Source organism: Gossypium hirsutum, chromosome A11 (genome assembly GCF_007990345.1).
Source record: "Gossypium hirsutum isolate 1008001.06 chromosome A11, Gossypium_hirsutum_v2.1, whole genome shotgun sequence".
In the NCBI taxonomy this organism is placed as follows: domain Eukaryota; kingdom Viridiplantae; phylum Streptophyta; class Magnoliopsida; order Malvales; family Malvaceae; genus Gossypium; species Gossypium hirsutum.
Window position 1 is genome coordinate 123,524,828 of NC_053434.1, and position 25,050 is coordinate 123,549,877.

General features: G+C 32.8%; 4 protein-coding genes and 1 long non-coding RNA gene across 9 annotated transcripts; all 5 read right to left on the minus strand.

Moving 5' to 3' along the window:
- Nucleotides 1-1,510: 1,510 nt before the first annotated feature.
- LOC121209527 (iridoid oxidase) lies at nucleotides 1,511-3,658 on the minus strand. The gene is made up of 2 exons (XM_041080323.1): nucleotides 2,703-3,658; nucleotides 1,511-2,277 (listed from the first exon to the last, which is right to left on the minus strand). Exons 1-2 carry the CDS (start codon nucleotides 3,615-3,617, stop codon nucleotides 1,651-1,653), a joined length of 1,542 nt encoding a protein of 513 aa, XP_040936257.1. The 5' UTR covers nucleotides 3,618-3,658; the 3' UTR covers nucleotides 1,511-1,650.
- Nucleotides 3,659-8,535: 4,877 nt separating this feature from the next.
- On the minus strand, nucleotides 8,536-10,268 carry LOC121209528 (uncharacterized). Its single transcript, XR_005904647.1, has 5 exons — nucleotides 10,039-10,268; nucleotides 9,889-9,941; nucleotides 9,696-9,754; nucleotides 9,561-9,613; nucleotides 8,536-9,425 (listed from the first exon to the last, which is right to left on the minus strand). It is a non-coding gene; the product is annotated as an uncharacterized lncRNA (long non-coding RNA).
- A 207-nt stretch (nucleotides 10,269-10,475) lies between these two features.
- On the minus strand, nucleotides 10,476-14,500 carry LOC107944878 (uncharacterized). Of its 2 annotated transcripts, none has more exons than XM_041080325.1 (7): nucleotides 13,519-14,500; nucleotides 12,602-12,737; nucleotides 12,455-12,508; nucleotides 12,279-12,370; nucleotides 11,405-11,637; nucleotides 11,046-11,216; nucleotides 10,476-10,903 (listed from the first exon to the last, which is right to left on the minus strand). In XM_041080325.1, exons 1-7 carry the CDS (start codon nucleotides 14,175-14,177, stop codon nucleotides 10,806-10,808), a joined length of 1,443 nt encoding a protein of 480 aa, XP_040936259.1. In that variant the 5' UTR covers nucleotides 14,178-14,500; the 3' UTR covers nucleotides 10,476-10,805. The 2 variants fall into 2 exon arrangements, with proteins under 2 accessions (XP_040936259.1, XP_040936258.1); XM_041080324.1 differs by having other exon boundaries at nucleotides 12,602-12,740.
- A 1,074-nt stretch (nucleotides 14,501-15,574) lies between these two features.
- On the minus strand, nucleotides 15,575-17,735 carry LOC121209529 (60S ribosomal protein L24). Its single transcript, XM_041080326.1, has 5 exons — nucleotides 17,644-17,735; nucleotides 16,535-16,610; nucleotides 16,345-16,446; nucleotides 16,014-16,162; nucleotides 15,575-15,918 (listed from the first exon to the last, which is right to left on the minus strand). Exons 1-5 carry the CDS (start codon nucleotides 17,652-17,654, stop codon nucleotides 15,762-15,764), a joined length of 495 nt encoding a protein of 164 aa, XP_040936260.1. The 5' UTR covers nucleotides 17,655-17,735; the 3' UTR covers nucleotides 15,575-15,761.
- A 1,008-nt stretch (nucleotides 17,736-18,743) lies between these two features.
- Nucleotides 18,744-24,743, minus strand: LOC107901740 (polyadenylate-binding protein 7). Of its 4 annotated transcripts, none has more exons than XM_016827868.2 (11): nucleotides 24,320-24,740; nucleotides 23,329-23,447; nucleotides 22,797-22,990; nucleotides 22,456-22,715; nucleotides 22,269-22,354; nucleotides 22,011-22,200; nucleotides 21,385-21,680; nucleotides 21,163-21,309; nucleotides 20,871-21,017; nucleotides 20,604-20,795; nucleotides 18,744-19,150 (listed from the first exon to the last, which is right to left on the minus strand). In XM_016827868.2, the coding sequence occupies exons 1-11, from the start codon at nucleotides 24,519-24,521 to the stop codon at nucleotides 18,950-18,952; spliced, it is 2,034 nt and encodes a 677-aa protein (XP_016683357.1). In that variant the 5' UTR covers nucleotides 24,522-24,740; the 3' UTR covers nucleotides 18,744-18,949. The 4 variants fall into 4 exon arrangements, with proteins under 4 accessions (XP_016683357.1, XP_016683340.1, XP_016683348.1 ...); XM_016827851.2 differs by having other exon boundaries at nucleotides 22,269-22,375; nucleotides 24,320-24,738; XM_016827859.2 differs by having other exon boundaries at nucleotides 20,604-20,792; nucleotides 22,269-22,375; nucleotides 24,320-24,735.
- Nucleotides 24,744-25,050: the final 307 nt, after the last annotated feature.

Consider the following 25,050-nt stretch of genomic DNA (forward strand, 5'->3'; position numbering starts at 1 on the left):
TTGGTTCTTTTTCCTTGTTAACAAAGAATGTCGTAATCACAATTTACATGCAGATATTATATGCTTAATTTTGTACCTACAAAATCGAAAGTTTCCAAGAACTGATGGTAATGATACTGACATTTGAGAATTGAGATTTTTTACCCAATCATATTGTGTGTATATATATATATATATATATATTAAAGTTCAAATTCTGCTATTAAACAATGTATTTTGTGTAAGTTATGAATTTAGCACTTATACTTCAATTTTGAAATTTTAGTCTAACTAAATGGTAGCATCTAAATCTGTTTAGTTAAATTATGCTATTGGTCTTTTTTTTATGCCTAAAATTATAGATTTAGTCCATGTATTTTAAGTGAATTATTCTTAGCCACTATATTTTTTAAAATTTCGAAATTTCATGCTTAATGCAAACTGTAATCTTTGAATCTATTAACTGATTTTTTTTATAGTAATATGTGGAAATAATAAGCTAACACAGCATTACACACAATAATATATTTGACGCATCAAATTTTGAAAATAATAGAATTTAATTTAATAAATTTAATAATTATTATTTGGTCAAGACTAAAATTTTTAAATTCTAAAAGTATGAGGATAAAAAATGATCAAATTGTACTAAATCCTCAATTTATGCAAAGAGTTTTGAGCAAAAAGGTACAAAAAATTCGTCCAAATTAGTGTACAATAGTTTTTCAAATAATTCCAAGACGTATTAAGAGATGACTAAGAGATGACTAAGAAGAACTTGGAGCCATATTTTTGAGATATTGTCCAACCACTAAATCAAATATCCATCTTTCAGATAATACAATTTAACCTAATAATGTACACCCATAACTAAAAAATTCCCCAATCATTTAAAGGTTAAATTATGCTATAAAATTGTAAAATTACTATAGGGGATTTTGTTTGCATTTTGCTTCCTCTACTAAAAAAAAAGGTAAATTAATCTTTTTACGTTAGATATTCAAAGAGCAAACTGGTTCTTCTGTTAAAAATCTCATCTATTTCTACAGCTAAAAATTGGTCCTTGTGCATTAGCATAAATTACAGTTTGGTTATTTCGTTAGTCACTTCAGTTTTTAACAGAAAAGATCGATGTGCTCTTTGATATGATGTATAAGAACTAATTTATTCATTTTTTAATAAAGACGTTAAAATGTGTCAAGATGATTATCATCATTGGCCCAAACTCGTCTCAAGTTTGGGCTTGGGTCAGATCCTAATGAGCTCACAGGCTTGACCCAAGTATGAAACTCGCAGGGTAAGTTCGCAGGTTGACGAATCAGACTTGGTCATTGTACTACGAGATTGCATTTGCATGAGCTTGAAACCATAAAGACACTTGTCTAGACTAGAGTAAGAAACATGTTTATATGCATGGAGCCTACCTAATCTGTCTTATCGATGAAAAGTATCTTATCGTATAAATAGGCAGACCACACCATCCAAATTGCACACAGAAAAATACTCAACAAAATGCAATTGAAGTCTTTCTATTATTCACAAAAATTATAAAACATTATTCCCAAACTAAATATACATACACATAAGAGCACAAATTAAAATGAAGATAGGATTTTTCTAAAATCCGATCACTTGATGTAGTTGTTCATAACAAGTTTAACGATTCGAATTTTAGTGTCTGAAATCAATGCAAGGTATTGCTAAGGCCTTTAAGGGAACAGATTTCCTCAACGTTATCCCCATTCTCTCACTCATATCCAAATCTTCAGGCTTAACCCCGTCAGCCAAACTCCAGTCAAAGCAATGCAACAACGACCCGAGTGCCATCGGGAGCAGTCGAGACACGAGTGGCACCGCCGGGCACATCCGACGACCGGACCCGAATGGAATAAACTCGAAATGATGACCCTTATAATCCATTGTATTCGGCTCCAAGAACCGTTCCGGTCTGAACTCCGACGGGTTTTCCCACGTTTTCGGGTCTCGTCCGATGGCCCAAACGTTCACCAAAACTTGGGTTTCTTTAGGGATATGGTAACCCAACATTTTACAAGAGTCCATAGCCATGTGAGGGACTAAGAAAGGAAGTGGTGGGTGAAGTCTTAGGGTTTCCTTGATTATTGCTTTGAGATATGGTAGGTTTTCAATGTCTTTTTCTTCAAGGCCCCTCCCATGGTAGCCTAAATGGTTCCTTAATTCAGCTTGGACTGTTTTTAATGTCCTTGGATTGTGTAGAAGTTCAGCCATTGCCCATTCTATAGTGCTTGTTGTTGTATCAGTTCCTGCAGTGAACATCTCCTGGCATATACCATAAAAAAATTAAAAAGTTTAGGGGACAAAAGGAAAAATTTTGTTTAAGAAAAAGATTTATTTGACATTGATAAGGACTAAAAGTGTTATTATTCCAATACACTAGTACGCAGTGGGCTGTCTGCTTGTCCCATAGTTCATTACATCCATATATATATAAAACTTAACCTACCATCAGTTTTGTCCCATGCGAAGGGAGGGGTAGGGAGTCGTCGTTGGCCCCTCCAAAAAAATTGCTTATATAATCCTTTAATTTTTAGGAAATCACATGTTATCTTAAGATAAAATTATATTTTGCCTCCCAAAAAAAGTTTATTCATTTTAGCCCCTAAAACAATTTCCTAGCTTCCCCCTCTACATATATATTATGAAAGAAAAATAGTATTAAAAGGAGTCAATTAGTGTTAACTTACAAAAACGATAACATTGATGGTTCGAGAGGAAAATTTAGAAGGTTCTTCTAAGCCATCACCACGAAACTCCAAAAGAACATCCAAGAAGTCCTTTCTTTTCCCTTCATTTTCTCCATATCCAATGCTTTTCATCCTGTCTTTAATGAATCCTCCGGCAATTTCAAATGCTTTTTTAACATGAAATTGGGTTTTCCTCCTTATACCTTGCGGGTCGACCCGTTTTAGAACAGGTAAAAAATCTGCGACATTCGGTTTACCGGCTAACTCCATCACTTTCCCTGCATGGTAAAAAAATTTCGCACCTTTTTCCGATTTATGATCCAATAAATCTTTCGAGAACATGAGGTTTCCTATCAAGTTGAACGCCATATAGAAAACGAACCGCCCCACGTCAATTGGGTTCGTGCCATTTGCACCTGCATCTTGTACAGATTGCAACATTTGATCGATGCACCGTCTTCGAACTCCTCGCATGGCATCGAGACGGCTTGTCACGAAAAATTCTGTGGTGCACAATCGTCGCAGCATCCGCCAGTGGGGGCCGTACTGGGATGTTATAAGGGATCCCTCATGGCCGAAATCTCCTTTCATGGCTTCGTAAATCTTCCTGCCAGCTAACACCATGTCATGATTCTTGAACATCTCACGAGCCACCTCGTTGGACGAGATGACCACGGTGCTCATTGAACCTAACCATAAAGTCATGATGGGTCCATGTCGACGAGCCAACTTGGCAAAAGACACATGAGGTGGCGCCAGCCCTAATTGAAATATATTGCCAACTACGGGCCACCATGTAGGTCCAGGTGGAAGTTGACCTAGCTCTTCCAATCGCCGGTGGCATCGCTCTGTCGTTATGGCCCATGCAACCCATAGCAAAAGTGCTATACTTAACCCTAAAATTTCAAACTCCATTATACATATACAAATGTGTATATATATGTATGTATATATATTTATTTGTTTAGATCATATAACAATGGTTTCTCATATTAGGGTAAGCACTCTTTATAAAAGCTTGTAGATATAATTAGATGACAAAATCATGCAGGGACCTATGATGGGAAACTTTTTGAGAGGAATCTTCATTGCAAAATTATTTAAATAATAATAATATTTTGGAGTCAATTAATTAATTTATTACATTCCAAGTTGAAAGAAAACAAGAACACATAATCTTGATTTGATACGGATATCTTCTAAAATTCTAAAATTTAATTTTGGTCTAATTTTGATTTTAGTCCCTCCACTATTTTAAATTTATTTTTACTATTGTAATTTGATAGTATTTTTTAGTTGTAACGTTAAACTTTTATTAAATTATAAAAATAGGCAGTCTAAATTCTAAATTTTAACATAATAAAAGGAGCTAAAACTAAAATTAAAATATTAAATTCTCACCCAAAAATCATGTTCATTATCGCTGAATAAAAAAATGGAATAAAGAAAAACTTTGTTTTATTGGTGCCTCCAATTCAATCAATTCAGATAAAGTTAAAATTTTAAAAATATTAAATACATTACCTTAATATATTAAAATATTTTGACAAAGAAATTACATGCGAATCTGATGGTGCAAATCTTAACAACTTTATGATAAAATTTAATAATAATATTAAATGTAATAATATTAATTTAATATTAACTCGACTGGCATACGTATTATTATCAATGTAAATGAACGTAGATTTGAGTGCGCTGTACTACATTATTTTTTTATTTATGAGTTAAAAATGAGTTATAAATAATTTTAGACATTATGTCAAAAAGAGCAGATACAATCAAAACTAAACCTAATAAACCATTGGTGTCAATTAAATTAACCATCGTATTTTTGTAAAAAAATTGCTTTATTTTCAGGACCAGAGCTGTAAGGTAATTAATTTAAGTTTTTTTAAATTTTTTTTAAAAAAGAAGGATATAAATTCATTTGTGGTCCTTAATTTTAAACTTAAAAAAAAACCATATAAATTTGATTGTGGTCCTTAATTTTATTTTTTAAAATCATATAAATTTATTTGTGGTCCTTAAATTTACCAATAAATACTTTTTTAATCCATATTTAGTAATAAATCTATTTTATTTACATTCAATTATGCAATATTAATATAAATAATTGTAAAATGAAAGTACAATGACTTGTGCTACAAATTGAGGAAGATTAACTAATTAATTAATTTTAAATAAATTACATAAGAGAAAAAATAATAGAGAAATGAAATTGATTGAGAGTGACATACTGATAAAATCAATGGAAGGGCCGACAGGTGTGTATAAAAAATTAATTTTAATTTTATAAAAGAAAAGCTGATTTTGATTAACATTAAAATATGTCCTCAATAATTGTACTTTGTTAAAGTTTAAAAAATAATTTATGTGTTTCAAAAATTAAAAATTTCAATTGGATGAGACACATTGTTAAATTTTCTTTTCAATTTTATTTAAACGAAAAATAAAAACTTTAATTTTAATAAATTTACATGAAAATACGATTTTTTTTCTATGAATTTAACATTGACTTCTTTTTTTTTGATAAAATTTAGGTTCTATTTTTTGTGAAAATTATGGTAGTTTTAATTTTTGAAAATTTTAATTTTAATTTTTTAGTTTAATTTATTGGCAAGTGAATGGGTAAAGTGAAATTTATAGAAATTCAATACCAAGTTGTCTCAAACAATCAATTTAGTGGTTTTTCGGATCATTTATGGTGTGAATCACTTTATTAACAGCTTTTGCACCTCATAATAAAGGCTACATTAAAGGAGCGGCTTGCGGAGGCTCCGACCCCCTAAAGAGAATTTTCTTTTTTGGTCTTTTAAAATTTATGAACTTCTAAATTATTATATAGTAAAATTATATTTTAACCCCAAGAATGATAAAATTTTGATTTAGTCCTTTAAAAAATTAAAAAGATATAAGTTATCAAAATAGTAAAATTGCATGTTAACTATCATAAAATATACAATTTAATTCTGCCCTTAGAAAAATTTTCTGGTTTCATCCCTACCCTATATTGTTTGAACTGCCACCGTTATGCTATTCAACATCTCGTGTAACTTAATTATTATAACACAATTCGATATCCTTTAAATAAGGTTTCGAGTTCGAATCACGTGGAAGAAGAAAACAACATTTAGAGCACTTCTCTCGTTGTCCAACCCAACTCAACTTCGAATTTAATTGAAATTGAATATAACTTAAAAACTTTTGACCCAAAAATATACAAGGTAAACTACACTAGTAGTCACCCAACTATTAGTAATTTTTTTTGTCACCCAATTATGAAAAGTTATAAAATGATCATCTAACTATTAATAAATTTCTTTTTTAGTATCCCAGCTATGAAAAGTTACAAAATAATCATCCGAACTACCCAATTTGTCTTTTTTGGTCACCAACCGACTAATGTAATAATGGAAACACCCAAAAATCTAAAGATAATTGGTGAGCAAAAAAGACAAAAATTGAATAATTAAGTGACTATTTTGTAACTTTTCATAATCGGGTGACAAGAAAATGTTAATAAATTATGACTATCTAATTACTTTTCATAATTGAAAAAAAAACATTTATTAATATTTAAATCACTACAAATATAATTTATTGAAATATATATTAGGTGATATATTCATTTGAATTGACTCTCAACAACCCTGAAAAATGAAATTTTATACTTCCATAATAGATAAAATTAAGTTCTATTTTATGCATTGAGTGAGCTTACATAAGCTTTTGGTCGTATGTTTTCTTTCGGTCCCCATACTTAAAACATTATTTGCAAAAAAAAAAAACGAGATTTTAAGATTTTGATCATATAATTAAATATCAACTTTTTTTTCTTATCTTAAAATAAAGTTGAAAGAAATCATGTTACATATACATGATTAATTAGACTAGACATCTTTAAATCTTAAAATGTTATAATTGAGATGTAAAATATTAATATCGTATCAATCAAGTCCTTCTGTTAGCTTAATTTTTCAGTTTGGGTGTTGAATAGTTTGGATCTAATGTGAAACAATTTAGAACATGCGGATCAAATTATAATACACATCTTTTACCCATGGCATGTATAGCTTGGATATAATGTATTAAAAGAAAAAGAAACACTCCTTCTAACTTTCGATGACATTGTTTTTATATAGGGGCAAAGTCGAAACATTTTTTTAAGGGGACCAAAATTAAATTGTAATTTTTACAATAGTAAAAATGTAATTTTTAAAAGATTAAATCAAAATTTTATTATTTTTAGAGAGTCAAAGTATAATTTTACCTTTACTAATTTAATATTTTAAAAATTTTAAAGAAACTAAATGGAAAATTTTCTATTTTAAGTAAGGCCAGGGCCTTGCTAGGACCCCTGCTAGCCCCCTAAATTCGCCCCTGTTTTTAAACATGTCAAATGCAAATTGTTTGTCCATATTTAAAATTTACTTCATATGTTTTAAACATAATCCACATAAAATCTAACATGTTTTTGAATTGTAATGTAACTAATAAAGTTTTATTTTTTGAAAGAAACCATAGATTTTATTCGTGGTCTTTAATTTTACTAATAATTACTAATATTTAATTTTCAGTTCGTGGTCCTTGACTTTTTTTTTCTTAGTTCGTGGTCCTTGAATTTTGATATCAATCATTGAAAGTTGCATGCATATATAATGGAATTTCAAAACTTAATAATTTACAATTTAAATATATATTTTTTATCGTAAATGAATTATTAACATCATCAAATGTTTACTCGAAAAAAAAATTAACATCATCAAATGTAGACAAATACTTATCGTTTTGATGATGAAATTATTAATGCCACAAAAGGGGAGTATTAAAATTTGATAAAAATCATTTTATAACTAAATTTAAATAAAACATTTCTTCATTAAATAAATTCGGTTCGAATAGACTTAAATTTATAAAACTCTTATCTAAATTTTAAAATTTTAATATAATAAATTACTCTTTTACCCTCATTTAATCCACTAGCCTAACCCTAATCATGAGTCAGGTCATTTGACTCAACTTGAAAGCTTACTCGAAAAGTGAAAAGATTTGGACAAAAATATAAATTTAATAATGGGCATAAACAAAAAAACAAACCTGTTTTTAAACAGGCCAAACCTCAAATAAGTTTTCTTCAACTAAAACTCTACCTAATCTTTTTTTAATCTAGGCAGGTCAGACCAAACTCAAATTTTAACATTTTTATCTAGACTGAATTTAAGTAAAATTTTAAGCCCATTATTCGGGCTAAGCTGAACCTAAACCTAAAATTCTATTGAACCATAACCCGAACGCGACCCATGATCACCTCTTCACCATCCTAATCCCCAACAACAGTTTTTTAATTTTCATCTATGAATCCTGAACTGAACACTTTCCTTTCTTCCTTCAAGGGGTAAAGATTTTTTTTCTCTTTAAACAAATTTGTCTTGTATTTGTGGAATTGCAGTAAAAGAAAACTTTCATATTCCTATAATTTTTTAATAAAAATAAATAATAATAATAATAAATTATTGGAATATAAAATATTTGTGTGCTATGTGAAAATAAATAATAACAAGATTAATAAAAATATAGGGACTAAATTTTAAATTTTTTAAAAGTACAAAGACTTATGGTATATTTCAACCTCAAGTATCAAAATATTAATAATGAGTTATAATAAATTAATTTTATATTGTATTATAATTTAAATTGATATATTTCATATATCATAATATTAATTAATTTTAATATCATTTAAACATCTATTATTTACTTTACAACATTATGTCTAAAATAAATATTTTATCACATTAAAATTTTAAACCAAACTTATTAATAGCAATAAGAAAGTAGTTGATATCAAATCCTAAATTCCATCCATGAACACCCTCCCCCTCCCCTTATTAAAAATAATTAAAAATTTTCATTTACATGTAAGGGCAAATACAATGGGACAGGCAAGGGTCCTGACTATTCAAAAACACAAAATTATAGTTCAGCCCTTAAATAATTAAATTATAAATTTATATATGATAAATTAAAATCCCTCCCCCAATTTTTTTTATTTAGTCCTTTCAAAAATGAGAAAATCATAAACTAATACATGATAAAATTATAATTTAATCTCTAAAAAGATTATCAGTAAATTTCGACCCCTTCTAAAAAATTTCTAGATTCCCCCTATTTAGATACTATTAGAGGCTAAATGTTCAAAAAGAGAGGATAAAAGCTAAACTTTTCAAGAATACTCAAATAAGAGCTTTTCACACGCTTCAACCAGTTTGTAGTATAAAATTAGGCAAATGATGATTTGTTTAGAATAAAACAAATGGCAGTTATTTGAAAAGAAAAGAAAGATAAATAAAAACATAAATTGAGACTTGATAAGCGATATTTGAGAAGCCCTTATTTGATTGTTTTGAAAGGTTTAATCCTTATCCAAGCGATTCATAAAAAATTCGGTCCTATTTTGAACATTTAGCCTACCCTAGAAGACTAGTTATTAAATATATATGTGTACTCCATCATTAAAAGTGTAGAGGAACCATTGGGTTTTCCAAGGCATCAGATTCTTACCGAATGTTTTCCATCTTCTTGCTCCGAGCTGATTCCCCGATGTAATCTGAAAGGCAAAAGTATTCTACATCATCCTTCTATCCGTATTGAATTCCACCATTTCCCAACCTCTTAACAAGAACAAAAGCTCCATCAATGGTTTTGAGTTTTGAAACCATCCTATCAATACATAAGAACCAATGTAAATGAGGATCCAATGAGCTTTTATTAGATTTGTCATGCACACACTTCATACTAAATAGAAATCGAAGTATTGGAACAAATGTTTTCATGGCATCGGTTTAGAGTTCTCACCTATGTTGCTCTGAGTCTTCATTTTTCTTCAACTATCCATGTTTGACATATATCTGAACACCAATACAAGGATATGAAAACATAATCATATATACTAACATAATCATATATGAAAACATAATCATATATACTAACACTCGAACTTCCTAACAAGAACACAAGCTCCATCAATGGTTTGAGTTCTTGAAACCATCCTATCAATACATAAGAACCAAAGCAAATGAGGATCCAATGAGTTTTTATTAGATTTGTCATGCAACACTTCATACTAAATAGAAATGTAAGTACTGTAAGAGATGTTTTCATAGCACCGGGTCGGAGTTCTCACCTATATTGCTCCGAGCCTTCATTTTTCTTTAACTATCCATGTCTGACATATATCTGAACACAAATATGAGGATATGAATCTCTAAATACATGAACACCAAAACATACCCATATATACTAACACCTGACCGCAAGTAAAACAGGTTCTCACCCTTCTACACCATCCTTCACAATCCGCATTGAATTCCACCATTTCCGAACCTCTTAACAAGAACAGAGGCTCCATCAATGGTTCTGTGTTCTCGAAACCATCAGATCAATACATAAGAACTAATGTAAATGAGGATCCAATGAGCTTTTATTAGATTTGTCATACACACGCTTCATACTAAATAGAAATGGAAGTATTGTAAGATATGTTTCATAGCATTGGGTTGGAGTTCTCACCTATGTTGCTCTGAGTCTTCATTTTTCTTTAACAATCCATGTTTGACATATATCCGAACACGAGTACTAGGATATCTCTCTAAATACATGAACAACAGAACATTCCCATATAAACACTAACACCCATGTGCGAATAACCTAGGTTCTCACCCTTCTAATTATCACAATCTCGAGATAAACAATAATCGAAATTGTCAGCAATTCAAGAAATGGATCTATAAATTTGCAAATAATAAAATTTATGATACATTGTTGACAATAATAAGTTTCATTTAAGACAACTTCCTACTTACTTCTAATTCTAATCTATGAGTATTATCAGTGAACTAGAAATCTCACAGATGTCTTTTTTGTAAATCAGTAATGGTACATTGCAGCAACCATCTTCAATAGGTGATGATTCAATAAGTTGATACTATTTCTAATGCATTTAAATACACTAGATATTGACGCCATAAGAATTATGGATTTACGATAAAGTTGGCAAGCTGGACTTATATCGATGGTCACAACAACTGGGAATGCATTGGATCAGCTTATCCTTCCAGTTTGATCGATCAACGTACCAACTTGGTCTCCGCATAATGCTTTCGAGATGTTTCCAGGCTGAAGAAGATTAAAGACCACAACTGTACCAAAGTAAATTGATTTAGTTCGTATGAGATGGTCTTAGATGTAACCTTGGATTTAGAAACTTACATCGGTAGCTATTCATAAAAATTCAGGAACATGGAATACAAACATGAAGCATGGTTTGACAAGAATACCAACCTGGAATGCCATTTTCTTCACAGAAGGTCAATGACATCATGTCCATGGTTGTGGCACCTCTTGAGACTAGATCTCGAAAGGAGATGTGTTCAAATGTAGCATTGTTGTCCTGGGAATGACAGTCATAAACACCATCGACATTCGTACCTTTAACAACTGCCTCGGCATGAACTGAAGAGAAAGTAGTAGTAGTAGTAGAAGTAGACATGTCAAATGTTGAGAGCCCCAAGAAAAATGAAGGAAAAATGTGTTCGCATGTGCACAAGTGTTCCGTGTCAGAGATGTAAAGGGATCAAAAAGAGAGTGCCATTATAGTTCAAGAAATTGAATTGAAAGAAAACAGAAAGAGACGGGCATACTTTCTGAAGCTCGAAGCGCTGCAGCTGTATCAGTAGAAAAGAGTGGGTTTCCAGTGCCAGCACCAATGCCACCAAATATTACAACTCTACCTTTTTCAAGATGACGTATGGCCCTTACCCGGCTGTACGGTTCTGCCTCTTGCACAGAAAATGCCGTTTGCACGCAGGCCTGAACACCCATCTTCTCCAACAACGATTGCAGTAGTATAGAATTCATCACGGATGCCATCATGCTGCAGTATATTGCAGAATCGTGGCTTTGATTAGTTTCATAACACAATATGAACACGCAAGTGCATAAACAAATTTATTTGGAAGCAACATGACCACCATAGTACACTTCAAGGAACTACTTCTGATATCGTTAGCCCATTAAGATTGAAAGTCCAGATAACAAACGGATTCATTAGCTCTGGTTTTTTCTTTTGACCCACCCCATCATTTTCAATGTTTATTCGATATAACATGCCTACGTTTCTCCAACTCTTCATTTTTCCTAAGGTATCCATACCCGAAACATATTCAAACATGAGTATGGGGATATGATCCTCCCTCCAAATACATAAAAAAACATGAAAACAGTAAGCATACTCGTGTAAACACGTATCCATATCCAACACTTAAACCCGAACCCAAGTAATATAGTATAACATACAACAAGCTTACAAGCATACATATTATGTAAAACACCCAACTAAAATCATTTCTGGAAACAACTGAGAAGTATTGGCTTATAATCATAACCCAAAGAACTATAAAACTATCAACGACACCTATATATCAAGCAAGCCTAGTTTTACAGCCTCATTATAGGTTTAAGCATTAGACTCAATTTATATTCAACATTAAACAAAAGTTGGTTTGCAGACATTACCCAATTTGATATGCAGTACTTCTATCTAAACCGGTAGCTGCAACCCACGTGTCTCCGCAAAAGAAATTGCGACCTCCAACAACAATTGCTACCTTGAATATCACCCAAAAGAATTGCATTTTAAAAGAATTGCAAATATCAGCAATTATAAGAGATAAAAAGGCAGTAACAATTACCTCTACACCGAGGCGGCAAGCAATTGCAACTTCCCTAGCAATCAGCATTGCCACCTGATAATGAGAAAAAAACAGCATATTAGAGAATGCAAATTCACAACCATATTATCACAATTCCAAACTTTATATAAGAAACTCATGGTGAACCTTGGGGTCGATATTGGGAGGACCGGTGCAAGCAAGAGCGGCGCCACTAATTTTGAATACCACTCTGCGCCATTTAGGACTTTTTGATTTCATGGTAATCATCTGACCTACAGGGTTTGGTGCAGCTGAAGTATATCTGCTGATCAAACAACCATGAATGCGTCTCTATCGTTATGAAAAGAACAAATATACAAGACAAGATCTTTAATCACAAACTAGGGCATCAACATTTTCATTACAAGCCATAGTCAAGAACAATATCAAAAGATAGAACCCTTCAAATACAAATTTACTACAATGAAGCAATAAAATCAATAGAGACTCAAATTTCATTGAAACAACTCGAAAATAGCATCATTTTCAAATGTAACTCCATAAAAGAGTGAAACTGAGACTATTAAAACCAACATCAGAGTGCCTCAAAGCGTCTGAACAAGCAAATTGTGGAAACTGAAAATTTTGCGCACGATTGAACTCGACCCCATGACCTAAAACACATACTCCTCAGTTTTCACGGTTCACCTGTTTAGGCACTCCAAAACACTCATTTGTGAGCCTGCCAAAGCTCTTCGTGGTGTTGCAAGATAAAACCCCGATTGGAGACAATACCAGACTTGTTGAGAGTCCAACCCCACAACAAGTTTGATTGTTGATAACTATTATTAACAGTCTAGCAGTTGCTGGCAAATATTAGCAACAGATTCTAAGTGGAAGCAGATATGAATCTATGAATGTCTCGAAATCTACATTACTTATATGGACAACGGATTAAGAAACCCAAATTTCATTATTCGAATTTGCTTTACTTTTTTTGCGATTTGAATATCCTGAACAACCGTTTGTCTAAATTTACTCCCTAACCTTGAGAAACACTAGCAAAATAATAACCATAAAAGGAAATGGAATCAAAATTATACCTTTTGGATTGTCTAACAACGGTTCCCGGAGAAGCGCTACCCTTTTCTTCTTCAACCACCGCCTTTGCAGGCAGAGAATTACCAACAATCTCTTCCATTTTCTTAAACCAAGGCCAATGACTCGCCGTGATGCCACCATCACTCATCCTATGCCTCTCAAGCTTATACCGTTTCTTCAGATTATCAACCTTGTTCTTGCACTGCTCCACACTCTTGCTCTGCTTCTCGCACCGCTCGCTAACTGCCGCCGCCACCTCTTCCCAATCCCTTCCTCTAAGATTCCCCCTGTTCAGCTGCGTTAACTTCTCCATATACGCCTCCAACAAACACCCGATCGCGGCATCGCTCCATTCTTCCCTGTCTTTCCGGTACTCAGTCGTCGCCGATTGCTTCGATCTCTTCAAAACTCCATCGTTTATCTCTTCTTGGTCCCTCCTCTTCTCGATCCGTACATCGGAGGACGTTGCGTTACTACTGTTGTTGTTAACGAAGTTGGCTCCGCGGAAAGCAGAATCAGAGTCATCATCGCCGTTGTGGTTATCGGGTGGCGGCGCCTGGACCTGCGCGTAAGAATGGTGGTGGTGGAGAACGTGGTGGTGGCTAGGGTTAGTTTCGGGGTCGTCGATGAGAGAAAACTCGTCGTCAACGGAAGAGGCCATAGGCGGACGTTACGGACGGAAGACGTTAGAGGAGGAAGGAGAGGTGAGAGTAGGGGGGTTGATGGTTTTGACGGAACATGATGGGCCGTGACGGTTCCGTTAAGTACTGAGGGAAAGAAGGAAAATGGATCGGGCACGTGTGTGGGACCCGTGTAGGTATGGGTCGGGTTAGATTCGATTTGACAAATTTGGGCCTTTTTGGAGACAGCCGACAAAATTGGGTTCATTATGGGCCTCTCATAGAAGTTTTTACCCAGGCAAAAAATTTATAAGGGCAAATTCCATCTAAGGTTATTAAACTATTAATAAATTATGTTTTAATTACTTTACTTAGCAAAGTTATAAAATGGTCACTACATCATTCAAAGGTTTTTATTTAAATCACCAAGCTGTTAAGATTGTTATTGTATGGCTTGCACCAATCGAAGATTCTTCTCTCCTTTCTGTTCACTCATCTTTGACACTAATTAACAGATTGACCTGAATCTAAAATATATTCTAGTCCAACAATGTTGATCATTAAATCATCACTTGGAGTTCACTTGCTAAATTTAAAAAAAAATTAACAACCTATTAACTTAGATAAATTCTTTTGAATAACTTAATAACTCAAGTGAAAACTTTTAAATAGTTAAATAATTATTTTACAACTTTTTAAAATTCAATGACCGAAACATACGACTTTAAATGAACCAAGCTTGCGCAAACAAACCTCTGTTCATGCTCATTAATAACTTATTCATATTCAATTTGTATTTGGTAAGAATTTCAAATTTTTGTTCATGTTCGTTTATTTATAATTATACAAATTTATGTTTACAAACATATTCATTTAACTTAATCGAACATTAAACAAATATGTTCATGAAATATAATTGAACATTTTCATGAATAATGTTAATGAATAATAAACAAATAAACAACAAATAAATACGTACAAACAAATATTATTTTAATATTTTTATAAAAAAAATCATCAACAAATAAACGAGCCATAACGAGCTTGTTTATAAATATAAACGAACAAAAAAACACCTCTATTCATGTTCATTCGTTTATTAAACAAACATAAAAAAATTGTTCATACTTATTTATTTAACTTAATAAACGAACATAAGCAAAAAATTCACTAACTTCGTCAAACGTTCTGTTAATTTACACCTCATACAAAACATAATTTACGGATAATAAAATAGATCAGGGCTTTATGTTTTATTTTTAGATTTAAAATATCCTTCATACTCGTACTCAAGCTTATAAATATTTTAAATTAAATATCAATTTAATTAATTCGAATTCATAAATCAACAACATAACTTCTTTAAATTAAAAAAAATCCATAAAATTACTTGATAACTTGAATTCAACATGAGGTCACGGTACATAATAAAAGCATAAAACAAAAAAAAATCCATAAAATTACTTGATAACTTGAATTCAACATGAGGTCATGGTATATAATAAGCATAAAATAAAAAACAACATGACCAAAAAGCCAATTCATACCATACAATGCTTTCATTAAATTTGAAAATACTACCTATTTTCTCAGGGAAGGGAAAAAGGGGAAGATAAACTAGCCACTCAGCGCTTTCCACCGCCACCGCCGAGCTTGGCACCTTTCGGTGCACCACCCTTAGGAATGTTACCTTTGCCCTGCGTCTTTTGTTGCTTCGCCGCTACTTCGGCTTTCTTTGCTTTCTTTTCATCCTTGGTTTTCTTGATCCTTTCCTTGATTTCTCTGCACAATAGGTGGTGTTATAAACGTCAAAATTCAGCAACGAGAAAGATGAAAGAACAAATGAAAGTGATACATCAGAGGAAGAAACCACACACCGGAGTGCAGCTTCCCGAGCAGCGTCACGAACTTCAGGTTTCTCACTCCTCTTCTTTTGGATAACCTCTAAGGTGGCACCGACAATGGATCTGGAGTACGGCTTCTTTGTGGCACGTCTCCTCTTCTTAACAGCCTCTTGAGCGATGTCCTACATGTACGTATGGTCACTATTATTAAAACCAATAAAACTTTTATCCGATAAATGATTGGAATAAAATGAGGTTCATGATAGTAATAAAAGCCAACTATTGAGTAAAAAATAAATTTACTTGCAACCAAGATGCAATTCTGAAACCAAAATGAAAGTGGGTTCACAAAGCTGACACTCACCTTCTTATGCTGCTTCCTATACATGGCTGTCCATGTAAGTTTTGATGGCTTCAAACGGTTGTGGAAGTACCTCTTGCATTTTGAGTTTGAAAAAAGGAAAACCTTAACAAGTCCATGCAAAAGGCAGTTAATAATCAGCAAGAATATCGGAATATCAACCACTTCAATATAGAATTGGATGGAAATTTACCTGAGAATCAGAACGGATAAATCTGATGCCTTTTCCTGGGTATATCTTGGCCCCACTAAACCGACAAAGCTCCGTCCTAACATGCCAACATATAAAAAAATAAGTGTAGGGTTTGAGAAATTCAAAATCCAAAATTTGGCATAATACAAGAAAGTTTAAACATAATGCAAATTTCGGCAATGCAATTTTAAACCAAATCTTATGCATCCCTACTTCTGAGTTTCGAGCTTATTTCGAAAAACAATCACCATTAACATAAACAGAATTCTACATACAATTACCCCTTACACTAGCTCTTGATTGCAAAAACATAATATCCATCTTATTGACCATAGTATGAAGCGGGAGCAAGTTAATTTCCCATTTCCAACTTGTAAGCTGCTCTAGTACTCTTCATTTTTCCAAAAATACCCGTATTAGAAACTTGTATTTCAAGCAATGTTCAACAGATTCTTGGGCATGGATATGACATTAATATACTCCAAAGATTCCCAAATACATGAAAAAACACTCTTATGAAGCATACATATACATATCTTACACAAACACCCGAGTCCAATTAACATTACCACCAAATATATGTAAAACTTAAATGAGAAAACTCGAACCCATATCCACCATTCATCAGCAGCAACATAGCCGACAAAAAATATTATTTATAAAGCTACTATCCAATAAGCTAAAACAGACAAACAGATATATATTTTCACAATGAAACTAATCGATTGCCTTAAACACCATATAGTGTTCCAATCAATCAAATTACAACAGGCATTAAAACATTTTCCTTTCGTTAATTCACAACTATTAGCTTCATTGATCAAATCCTACGTACATGATCGATTGAAAAAAGTAAAATTTCAAGGACGAAATTTAAATACAAAACCGGTAAACATTGAAATTAACAAGTAAATACAACCTAAAAAACCAAAAAATTAATCAGGTTTTCAGATTGCAGGCCGAAATGTAATGAAATAAAAGGCAGATCCATTTTTCCCCAAAAAAAACGAAACTAAAGAAACAATATTTCAAGAACAGATCATTAAATTCATGGTATATATAAAGAAATTTAATTGAAATCGAAGGAATAGAAGAAGGGAGAAGCGTACTTGAGAACCATCGCTGCTACTCTCTGTTACCTGTTTTCTTTTTACTATGCAAACCCTAGAAACCCTAGCAACGTTGTTATTTATATATAGATAAAGAGTTGCGAACAAAAACTTGTTTATTAAATTACGAAATTACCCAATCAATGAATGGGCCTTATAGAGTACTTCGGCCCGTAAAAATCATGGCTGAGTAGCATAGATAGCCCGTAATTTTATTTGTTATTTGGGTTAATTTCACTTAACGCCTCCAAACTATTGCTTGAATTTTAAATTAGTCCCTAAACTTCATAGAGCTTTAATTGAGTCTTTCAAGTGTCTGCCAGATCTTTCCGTCATTCTAATTTAGTTGTTAAATAAAATGAAATATACTTAAAAATATGTCATTTCTATTAAATATTTAATAATTATATATTTTTACTACTATTATATTTCTTTCTATTAAATTTTTAATTATAAATAATTTAACATTTTTTAATATTTATAGTGTAATATAATATATTTAATTTTATATAATATAAAATACAAATAAATAAAAGAATAGGAGAAAAAAAATAAATTTAAGTTAAAAAAATAAACTTGAAAATGAGTCCAACTAGAATTTTGAATACTAAAACTCGAGTTTACACCATCCTAATCAATGTACGGTCTTCTAAGTCTTCCACCTCACTCGGTGGTTGATTATGGACATAGATGCCAATCCCTTGTAGAAAAGCCAACGAAGCCATTCTGCCTACTGCCCTGTTGCCTTCACAGTGAACATGAGATATACCCTTAACAACCAGTCCCGGTGCAGCAGCTTCCAAATATCCTGCAATATCGCATTGCTACCATCACTCCTGATCTGTTCATTAATTAGCTGGGCAGCCACTAGGTTGTCTGATCCCAAAGTGATCCTCCGCGTACCCGTATTCTAAACTTGCATCAACCCATCATAAATTTCCCATAATTTGGTCTCAACAATAGTGCAAATACCGAAATTGTGGGTAAAACCAGGTTTCCAATCTCCATTATGATCGCATATAATGCCCCTGCTGTAGCAAGCCCCAGTTGGAGTTGTCTTGCACCATCCATATTTTTTTTCAAAGTCCAAAAATTATATATACCAATAAAAAAAATATACTTTTAACAAATAATATAAATAATCCTAAGAAGAAAAAACTAAAAAAAAAAAAAAGAGTACTGTTGACATACTTTTGAAAGTCAACTACACTTGGATATTAAAACGAAAAAAAAAAAAAAAACAAGAGCTGAACATCCATGGAGTCTATCATTGAAATGCTTGTGACAGGCATATATTTGTTGTGATTCAATTGACAGCAACACCAGCTGAAAGGAAATTGGGATGAAGGGCATCTTGGCCTGTCACTTTAGCATTTGAAAGCTTAAGAACCCCAACAGCTTCTTCCACTTTAGCTGCTAATGATTCTGGTGATTCTAATAAAAGCAACAGTTCTGAATTGAGCAACAGTTCTAATAGAATCCCTGTGATCTTTGGAACCAAATCAGGCTGTAAAAACAAAGCAAAATAAGAGAAAAATGTGTTAGTATAGGAAGTATTCGTGTTTAATACAAAACAAGGGATAATGATTTGGGTGTACATTATACGGACACAAGAGTGAGTGTTGAATATGAGTATGCGTTAAACACAAATATGTTTTGCTTGGTAAAAAAATGTCATAAATTTCTATACTTTTAACAATTGGACATGAATTTCGAAATCTAAAAATTAGAGGAGCTAAATTCTTGGAAATAAAAATACAGAAATTAAATTCTAAATTTTTAAGGAGTAAAATAACTTATGACATATGAGGTGTCTATATTCACGAATAGAGGTTTTAGCCCCGCATTTTGTCTATGCTCAGTTTTAGCCCCTCATTTTGTTTCTCAAGTTCGAGGAAAGTCCTCCAAATAGGTTTATAAAGTTCAGGGAGCACTTTGCCACCAAGGAAATGTTTAATATTTAGCCTTGGTGGGGTTCGAACCAATACCACTAATACCATACGAGGGCATGGTTTGAACCTCACTAAGGCCAAACACTAAACATTTTCTTGGTGGTAAGGCACTCCCTAAACTCTATGGATTTGTTTGGGCTCTCTTCAAAATTGAGAGACAAAACTCGGGATTAAAACTAATCATAGATATCCCACAAACATAATAACTCTACTGTTTAAGGGTCTGATCAACTACTTAACGGACGACACTTCAAAGACTTCTCTCGAAAGAGAGCCGACTCCCTCCACATGCTCAATTTTGAAATAGTTAAGAACTGAAGAGATAGGTTAAACTAGAAAAATTGGAAAATAGGGCTTAATTTGTCTAATTTTGATACTGGCAGGAACCTAAGAGGCATTAAAACCAAAAAAGATTTTGAGGGGGCCAAGGCTCCATTTATCCAATTTCAAAATCAAGAGGGGCCTAAAAGGCTTAACCCAAAAAATTTGGACGGCCAAGGCTCAATTCGTCCAATTTTATAAATTGGGAGGGACGTAAAAGTTGGGGGATGAGTTCAGAGCTACCTATATTTTTGCAGTGATGTTTGATCAAGACTGGACCAGTTAGATCATGAACCAATCTGATATATTCTCTCAAAAAATAGTATCAAATCGATTGAACTATTAATCGGTACGAATTAATTGAATTGATTGAACCGAAATTTTTTATAATTTTTTAATCGTAGTGATCGAATCGGAGAATTGGTGGCTTAACCGATTCATCCACCGGTCCGGTCCTAAAAACATTAAAATTTTCCAATAAGTACTACTTTTTCTTGTTCTACAACAAACCATCTGCAATAGCTTTATTTGATATATTATGCGAGGATATGATCACTCAAGTATTGAAAAAAACAAATATAATATTAAATATATTCAGACAATCGTGTTCGACATATACCCGTATTAGAAGCTCATTAAAGAATCAAGTAACACGGTCTAGTATTATAGGGTGTAGAAATTAATTACCTGGTGCTTTTGAACAAGTGGATAAAGTCTTTCACCAAGTATTGTTTTTTGCTGTTCAGGTGAAGCAGCAGCAAGCATACTACTCAGTATCTCAGTCCCTTGTGTCAAAGCTGCTGCTGCAGCACCACCACCGGACCCTTTGTTCATTTCTCGAGCTTGACCATTCGGTACAGATTTAGCTTGTCCAGTCTGCTGCAAAATGAAATGTCGGAGCAATGTAGACCCGAAAACATATAAAAAGGAGAGGAAAAAGAATGAAAAAACAACCTGTTGGTTACTTTGATCTTTTGAGGAAGTCACTGTTTGATTCTGTTGTTGCAATTGCGGCACATATGTAACGGAATGAGAACCTCCAAAAGTGTTGCCGTTCATCTGACCACGGTTTGGCCTGGTTTGTCTTGGAGCAGTAGGGAACTATCACATGGTATAGTAAGTACTCATATTCGTATAGTAGACCCGAAAATGTCGGAGCAATGTAGGAGCTATCCAAAATGAAATGTCGGAGCAATGTAGACCCGAAAACATATAAAAAGGAGAGGAAAAAGAATGAAAAAACAACCTGTTGGTTACTTTGATCTTTTGAGGAAGTCACTGTTTGATTCTGTTGTTGCAATTGCGGCACATATGTAACGGAATGAGAACCTCCAAAAGTGTTGCCGTTCATCTGACCACGGTTTGGCCTGGTTTGTCTTGGAGCAGTAGGGAACTATCACATGGTATAGTAAGTACTCATATTCGTACAGTTCGAACCGCTAACGTACTTGTATATAAATACACATACCAGGGGAAGTGATGAGTATTGAAAGACTGGTCTGGTTGGTGGTGCAAAGCCATTAGCTCTCCATCCTGGCCTTAAACCTAAAGGTTGGTGCATCATCCCGGGCCTTAGGGGTACTTGTGAAACAAAGCCAGTTGGAGATGCGTAGTAAAGCGGAGGGTATCCTCCCGGGAGAACAACTGTTGAAGGCCCTGCTAATCCTGGCATACGTTGAGCATACTGAAGTTGCAATTGTGCTTGTCTATCCTCTTTCCTTTGAGCTATCGCGACGTACAATGGCTTGCGGTGAAACATGTATCCTATGGAATGTAGGGATGAGATATAATTGACAAAAACAATAAGGCAATGAAACTTAAGAAGCAAGTAACGTGTGTATAACTTCCTAAATGCTCTCCATTTCGATTTTAATCACTAAAGGTAGCTCGTAAAAGTTATAAAGACTCATTTAGCTTTACCATGAAATGTGCTGACAGCTCGGTTTAACTTACCATATATCCTTTAACATATGGAAATGCAGGGATGAAACTTAAGAAGCAAGTAACATATGAATAACTTCCTAGATGCTCTCCATTTCGATTTCAATCACTAAAGGTAGCTCATTAAAGATATGAAGACTCGTTTATCTTTACCATGGAACGTGCCGACAGCTTTAGCGGCCTCCTCCGGAGCAGAGAAACAGACAAATCCGAAACCTTTGTTTATTCCTTTGTCATCTCGCATAAGTTTTGCAGACGTAATCGTACCACATAGACTGAAAAGGTCTCTCAGCTCATCATCGGTGACATCATCATCAATGTTCTTCACATAAACATTCGAAGCCTGAAATTTCGAAAATGGTAAACAATGGTGATCATGAATTGCATCATGTAGAGAAAAACTTAGCTTACTTTATATTTCATAATCTGCTCCTTTCGTCGTTCCTCAAACTGATTCCGCAATATTTGCTCCCGTTCCACTTTCTTTTGTGCCCTTGCTACATATAGAACTTTTGAACCTAAGAATACAACCATGCATCAACATAAAGTAAACCGTATTAAGCGTCGCTCGCTTTAAGTGTCGGATATAAGAATGTACCGAGTTGTGATCCGTTCATCGATTCCATTGCCTTCTTAGCGTCATCAGGACATTCGAAATTCAGAAAACCAAAACCTCTCGAGGTTCCATTTTCATCCCTTGCTACAACCAAGCAAGCAATTTTCCCAAACTCGGAAAATTTCTCTTGTAAAACCTCTTCATTGATATCTGGATCCAAGTTCTTCACATACAAATTTGTATATTTAACATCAGGACTTGGTAGAACCCTATCACACTTTTTCATAAATTTCCCGACATATCTGTTCCCAAAAAACAAGAATTAAACATTCATTTCAAGAAGAGATAAATAACAATTAAAGAGAAAGGGAAATTCACATTACATTTCCTTATCACCAATCATGGTATTATCAAGCTTTTCAATTGCAGCATTTGCAGATTCCTCTGATTCAAATTGAACAAATCCATATCCCATGCTTTTACCATCTTCAAATGTGGCAACTTTGCAAGATATTACATTCCCAAACTTTTGATATAACTCTTGTAACCCCACACTATCGATTGATTCACTTAGATTCTGAATAAATACCAACAAATCCACATTCAAATTTTCCACTAATGAAAGTAAAAGTAAGTATAGTTGAGGGGATCAGCTCATTCGGAAAAAGTTTTCGAAGTGTCGTCAGTCGGGCAGTTAATTCGGTTTTCAACATCCGATGGTGTTATCTCCATGTAGGGATTTTATCTCCATGGTTCCTCGGTTGGTGGAGATAGATACCTGCAAGACTAGGGAGTACTGTACACGACTATTCTAATACAGCTATATGATGAATGGCACTTTGAAGACTTCTTCATAAGAAATCAATCATCTAAATACATATATAGTTAAATGAAGAACATAAAAAGATTTTGTACCTTAACAAACACATTTCCAACTCCACTTTTTCTTGCATCAGGATCTCTAAGTGACCATGTCACCCTTATCATTTTCCCATTAAGCGTGCTGTGATTCATTTTCTCCATTGCAAAATGTGCTAAGCCATATCAAAACAGGAAAAATATGAAACAGGTTAACTCATTGACAATTTTTTTTTATTTGGAGAAATGTATTAATCATGTCAATTGAGCTATGATTTAATTAACATTAATTTTAAATTTAATTATTAAATAATTTTTATTTTTTTGGATGATAGTGGGAAATTTTCACTAATGCATTTACTCTAAAGTAGTTTATTATAGCAAAATAATACTCAAGGATAGATGGTTTTAAAACATTATAATAACAAAAATTTGTCCCCAAGTTAATTCAGGATTTTGTCTAATACCTGCTTGTAGAGTAGATATTGTTTCAACTGCGGATTCCTAAAACAAAAACATTTATTGAAATAGACTGTATACGCCCCCAACCTGTATAGCATATAGGTCATTATGGGGAAGCGTAGTCCCACTTGATCCAGTTCCCTAAAAATTGACCGAGGTCCAAAGTCAAAGCTTACCAATGGCAAATGATCACCATTTCATTTTGGTAGGTACATGATCTTGACTCCAATAATATATTGGCTCTATAAACCTATATTTTAGATAATCTTTTCAAGCACTTAACTTTTTATAAAATTATTAAGCAAAACTCAGGCTCATTCCCAAATAATAAAAATTCATTGAAGAATTAATTGACTCTTGATAAATATCACTTCAAAAATTTCTTTGAAAACTTCATTCAACAATATACATATCAAATAACATAATTTTTAATACTAATTGAATTAAAAATATATATCTAAACAGAAATTTAAAAATCAATCAGAACAGAAAATTCTTAGAAGATAAAATTAGTGAAAAAATGTCATATATAAATCAAAATCCAAATGAAAACATTAGATAGTTTAAAATTAACAACAAATCATACCATCCTGAAGAGAACTGAAATTAACGTAGCCATAACAAAGAGACCTTCCCGTCGACGAATCTCTACAAACACGAACAGACGATATTCCCTTAAACTCATTAAAAGCGTCGAAGAGAGTGCCATCGGTGATATCGGGATGCAAATCTCCGACATATAATGAAACCGTCGACGCCGGTAACGTCACCGCCGATGGAACCGCCATTGATCTTATATACCAATATCGCAAAAACGATTTCACTCAAAAATCAAATCAATTTTTCAATGGAAACTTTTGAGAAATGGGGTTTCAGTTTTGGATTTAATTCTTCTTTCCTTTTTTATTTAGTGAATGATTAATGAAGAAAAAAATTTTGGATTTTGTATTCAAAGAGATAATAAAGACTACATTATTTTTTTTTCCTTTTTTTGCATGGGAGTTTCAACTGTAAGGAATGTAAGATCCGTTACATTATGCGCTTTTTCTGTATTTTTTTAATTTTTTACAATTTCACAAATTTATTTTTTTAATTAGATAATATAGATTTTCCGTTAAATATATTTAAAAATAAATAATATATTTGATAATTATGAGTGCATTTAAAAAATTATCTATCAAAATTGAAAATTTTGAAATATTAAATAATTATTATTATAGAAATTTATCAGAAATGATAAAATATTGTATTTTATTTTATTTTTTAAAAAATTAATAGTAACAGGTGAGTAAATACTATATTTTTATTTTGGAAAAG